The 5,720-nt window shown below is 35.6% G+C and overlaps 1 protein-coding gene across 1 annotated transcript; it reads left to right on the top strand.

The window, feature by feature from the left end:
* The first annotated feature begins 203 nt into the window (after positions 1-203).
* Positions 204-5,375, top strand: LOC120124141 (xaa-Pro dipeptidase-like). The gene is given in 18 exon segments (XM_039142874.1): positions 204-397; positions 486-535; positions 626-686; positions 810-905; positions 987-1,136; positions 1,350-1,481; positions 1,770-1,897; positions 2,243-2,285; positions 2,477-2,560; positions 3,097-3,138; positions 3,289-3,307; positions 3,310-3,358; positions 3,466-3,519; positions 3,623-3,728; positions 3,867-3,935; positions 4,567-4,707; positions 5,222-5,249; positions 5,252-5,375. Coding segments are annotated over 18 exon segments (1,506 nt in total). The 5' UTR covers positions 204-223; the 3' UTR covers positions 5,332-5,375.
* Positions 5,376-5,720: the final 345 nt, after the last annotated feature.

Below are 5,720 nucleotides of genomic sequence, written 5' to 3' on the forward strand. Positions count from 1 at the left end.
TTTTTAATTTAGTGCCATTATCAATATACAATCTAAAGTTTATTGTCTAATGATGTAGTTTATCTAATAATATATTCCATTGTTTGTATCTACTTTGCATGTGTCAAGCCACGACGTCGCATTGGCGCTAGTGTTCCCTGTTCGGCGAAAGACTAGTTTTTTATTAAAGAAAGGAAATGCCAAATGATTTAAGGTACAGCTGCTCTAGCTTAGTTGCTTGTAAATGGCGAAAAAGACGAGAGAAGCCATTTCCATGGCTTCAACTTTGCCGACGTCTCTCTCTCCTCCGCCGGTACCTATGGAACTTCACGTATCCAACCGTCAAAAGCTGCTCAATTCTATTCGCCAACACCTCTCCGACGCATCTCGCCCCCATCACGGCTTCGTTCTCCTCCAGGTACTCTTATTTAAGTAATGTTTCAATTACTTCCACTCACAAGTGCCTTTATTGAAGTTAAAATTTATCGGATCAATCAATCGAACAGGGTGGTGAGGAGAAATCGCGCTATTGCACTGATCACCTCGAGCTCTTCAGGTACACCGACCTTGCGTTTCTCTTTAAAACTTTAATTAAATAACAATTCGTTCGAAGAAATAAAATTACTGATAATTAATTGGTTTTCAGGCAAGAGTGTTACTTCGCTTACCTGTTTGGTGTGAGAGAGCCTGGTTTTTATGGTGCTATTGTAAGTTCTTTGTATTACCTTTTAAAAAATATTACGAGCTTTTTAACTACTGATTCAATTCTTAATCGTAGGGTTAATTTATAAACTGTTGAAGTTAATGAATCACTTTTCTTAGCATTAAAGGACATTGCAACTGGAAAATCCATTCTATTTACGCCTAGGTTACCTGCTGATTATGCTGTTTGGATGGGAGAAATAAAGCCAGTTTCCTACTTTCAGGTGACTATTGTAACGGGTTTTTCCGGTTTGTTATGCCAGTGCTTTGTTTAGTTTATTTTATGTTTGCATTTCTGTTGGCAGGAAAGGTACATGGTTAGCATGGTAAACTACACTGATGAGATTGCTCAGGTCTTGGTTGACCAATATAAGGGTTCTGGAAAACCTTTATTGTTCCTCTTACATGGGGTTAACACCGATAGCAATAATTTCTCAAAACCTGCAGAGTTTGAGGTTTTACATCATGCCATCTGTTCTACTTTCATTTGCCTTCTTCCTTTTGCTTTTAGAACCCCGTTATATTGTTTCTCAAGTTCTAGCTTATTTTTCTATTGTCGGAGTTATTGGATTCTGCACGCCTTTGACACAAGCTTATGGTGTTATGTAAAAGTACCGTATTGTTTGTTTTGAGACTTATCTAGTTTTTCCTCCTTATCTTCATTTTAGGGAATAGAAAAATTTGAGACAGATTTGACAACTCTGCATCCTATATTGACCGAGTGCCGAGTTTGCAAGTCAGACTTGGAGCTTGCTCTTATCCAATTTGCCAACGATATAAGTTCTGAAGCTCATGTTGAGGTAGTCATTTATTTCATAGCTTGAACAACAACTGCATGTAGTTTTCTCAGCATATATAAGTAAATGATCATCAGTTATTATTATTTTTTTGGTACAAATGATTATCAGTTATAATCCATCATTCTACATGATCTACAATTTACCTTGCAGCCATTTACTTGGTTCTTCTTCTTTGCTTTCTTCATCTTGTACTTCACCTAAATTGTTAGTTTCTTGGCAGATTCATGTTTTCTTTGTGTAATGTTGAGAATGATAATTTAACATATACTTGCTTTTCTACTTAACTAGGTTATGAGAAAAACCAAAGCGGGCATGAAAGAGTATCAACTGAAAAGCATGTTTCTTTATCATACCTATATGTACGGTGGCTGTAGGCACTGTTCATATACATGTATTTGTGCTACTGGTGAAAACAGGTGAGGATTATCTCAGGTTCCTGATTGTTTCTTGTTTAACGTGCAATGCGGTAATAACTGCACATTAATAATGTTTTCACGCCCATTTTCTCAGCAGTACCTTTTAAATGAAGCACCAATAAAATAAAACCTGGGATAGCTACAATTGTTTTAAATTCCACTATAATATTTCATTATCATGAAACATTTTAAATGTCAACAATTTGGCACTCTGCTTTCCATTCTGTATAGTTTGCAAATTCTGATTTTTCTTTTGGAACGTTTTACTTGTTCTACAATTAATATTTGCATATGAGATATCGGTGTTTGGTCAAAAATAATTATCCTTATGTTTCTCTGGTGCAGTTCTGTTCTACATTATGGACATGCTGCAGCTCCTAATGACAGGGTTTGCTTTTCATCATTTGTCCCATAGTGCTTGAAATATATGTTATTTTCATCTGCTCATGAAACACACGATCTCATTAGGTTTGGTTAATGATGCAAATAACACTAAGAGTTTCCAATTTATCTATTCAAGTTAATCTGATAAACTGGGAGTAGTTGGTGAGGTTTTAACATCATATGTCTTTCTTGCAGATCTTAGAAGATGGAGATATGGCCTTGCTTGACATGGGAGCTGAGTACAGTTTCTATGGATCTGACATTACGTGCTCATTCCCTGTGAGTATGTCTATTTCTTGTGCAATTAATGTATTTGCTTATGTGTTGGATGCTGTAAATGGGCTACCCACTTTCAATCGAGGCATTTAATTCAGCTTCACGAAAGAAACTCAATATTCTGACATTTTGACTCCTTTCCTAGTTCTCTCAGTTTTCTGGTTTAATTTTGAAAAGCTATTGACCATTGCGACTAATTAATCAAAAAAGGGGAAAAAGTGAATTGGGATAGTATCTTCCATTTGTATTTGCCCTAAGACTTGAAGCAGTTCTTGGGTTTTTCATGTCCAATTCTTATCACTTGCATGGAGTCGAGTACGTATTTTTGTGACCTTTGGGGCTGAGTCCTTTTGTAGCAGTAGACTATTGGGATATTTAAATTTTCTACACCATCCAGAGAATACTAGTATATGTCTTAAGAAAATAAAAAGTCTACCATGCTAGTATGCTACAAGGATTCTGAGTAAGCTGCTTATTTGTTCTCTAGTATACAGTGATATATAAGCTTTCTCCTAAAGTAAATCCTACCATGTATGCAGGTGAATGGGAAATTTACAAGCGACCAGAGCATTATATATAATGTAAGTCTGTATTCTTTGATCAGTGGGTGATAGGAACTATATCAGGTTTCCTCCAATGGGAATCCATATTGACTATTGAATAAAAAAACTAGCCTTTCGATTTAAGTTGTCATGGTTTGATCTTCCTTTCCTACATTCTATGTTCTGCAGGCTGTCCTAAATGCTCACAATGCGTTATAACTGCAATGAAGCCTGGTATAAACTGGGTGGATATGCACAAGTAAGGGCAAAGAACAATAATAATTGTGAATTTGTGATATAATTTTCCTTTTTTATTTTCTTTTATCTTTAATATGTATTGTCCTGTTTTCTTTTTATTTGTTGAAGGCTAGCTGAGAAAATCATTCTGGAGTCACTGAAAAAGGGCAACATCCTTGTCGGGTAAATTCTATTTCCTTAATGATGCAATTTTTTCTGTGATTCACCTCTTGTTTCTACTATTAAAAGTGAATCTTATAAGTAGGCTTCATTTTTTTTATTGTAGAAACATTGATGATATGATGGTTGAACGAGTGGGTGCTATATTTATGCCTCATGGTCTGGGCCATTTATTGGGTATTGATACTCATGATCCTGGTGGTTATCCAAAGGTCCTTGTGATTAATTTATCTGCTTATGAATTCTATCTGTGCTCAGTGCTAGTCTTACTTTTCATCTCATTTTTGTCAGTAGCTACAATTTCAATTTTTTGTTTCCCTTATGGGTTTTTATCGGTTAAAATCTTGCAGGGTGTAGAAAGACCAAAAGAACCTGGTTTGAAGTCTTTGCGTACTGCTAGACAACTCCAGGAGGGAATGGTAAGTGCTATATTTTTGCCTTTTTTCTTGTCAAATTGATTTTCCACATTTACGGTTATGATCAGCACAGATTTGATGTATGCATATGTACACTGGTTGAACATTTCATTTATTTTTGGTACTTGTGTAGTTGAACGATATCAAAATGTTGGACAAGTATTTCTAAATTCATACTTGTTTCATTTACAAAAGCGTTGGTTAAGTTTGAATTTGAAAACTATGTTCGTATGACTATCTTTTATTTAAACTACAACACAACCATTTGGTGGAACTAATGGCTGCCTCCTTCCAAAGACTACAAGTCTACAATTCAAGGTCCCAAATCCCGATACCAACTGTTCCAATTAATTATTGCTTCTCTGCTCATAATTATGCTTAGTCAACTGTACCACTTAATGTGCTTCGGTAGAACAGAACTTGCGACATATTGATTATTTTTCTCGAGTTAAACCTGTGACATCATGGTAGTATGCGCATTTAAATTGTTTTTTTTAAATGAATTAGTTTGCATTAATTCTATTAGTATGAGTTTCTTCTTAGAAGTGATATTGTTCTTTCTCGCAAGAAGTTCTACACATGAATTCAATTAGTGCGTCAAACATGCACTGAAGCTTTCATCTTCATGTTGCAGGTGATAACTGTGGAGCCCGGATGCTATTTCATTGATGCATTGTTGGCTCCAGCTATGGAAAATGCATGCACTTCAAAGTTCTTCAACCATGAAACGATAGACAAATTTAAAAATTTTGGAGTTCGGATAGAAAGTGACGTGGTATTCTATTTTACTTGATTGTCATTCAAGTCCACAATTTCCTTCCTGATTTTAATTACACGTATAAGTTGTCTGTCTATGTTTCGATTGTAGTTTAAAAACTAATCACCTCTATCACAGATTTACATCTACGATGTTAATAAACATAAGCAAAACTCACGTGTCATGGCATCAAAACCAAGTTTTGGCCATTAAAGAACTGAAGGGACAGTTTTAGCTGAGAATCTTTTAGTATGTTACTGTGTCCTAAGTTCTGACAATTAAGCTTTATGAATCTGCTTGTTGGTGTTCAAGTATTTAGGAGTACGGATAATGTATTGCAGGATCAGTAGAGTGCTATCACTTGCTCAATACATGCAATCCCTTGTAAAATTCATGAATGCTTTAAGGTCATCTCGTGTGTGACGAATATAGACGAAAGACTTTCGTGTGTTATGTGGTTAGGATCGACTCTGCGTTTTTATTTGTTTGTCTGTTTTCAGTTAAATCATACAGTTCCTTTATTCGACTGCAGCTTGTAACGGCCAACGGTAGCAAGAACATGCGAAAGTTCCTCGAGAAACATGGGAGATCGAAGCTGTCATGGCAGGGGCACCATGGCCACTCAACAAAGCCTCTGGCTAATACCTGAGGATGCACGGACCGGGAAGATCTCTCTCTGTCGGCCATTCCACCGGTGCTGTTTGATAAACGTTGACATGCTTTGATTATGGATATTTTTTTTAGATTTATATCTTATAATCTTACAAAATTACATAAACATTTGCATATGCTGTAGTTTCATATGCCTGAAATATGGATCGCTTGATGCTAATAATCTGAAAAATAAAGTAAAACTACGTCATTTGAGAGGTTGCACGCATACTTTTTCTTTAGTATTTTTCTTCCGATTAATTCCGTCAGATGTCCCCAGATTATGTATTACATTCTAAATTGGTTTTTAAATTTAACCATTCGAATTGAATACTCAAAAATACTAGTAATGTGTTAATCAAGTTCTTCCATTCACTACT

Source organism: Hibiscus syriacus, unplaced genomic scaffold (assembly GCF_006381635.1).
Source record: "Hibiscus syriacus cultivar Baekdansim isolate YM2019G1 unplaced genomic scaffold, ASM638163v2 tig00110415_pilon, whole genome shotgun sequence".
In the NCBI taxonomy this organism is placed as follows: domain Eukaryota; kingdom Viridiplantae; phylum Streptophyta; class Magnoliopsida; order Malvales; family Malvaceae; genus Hibiscus; species Hibiscus syriacus.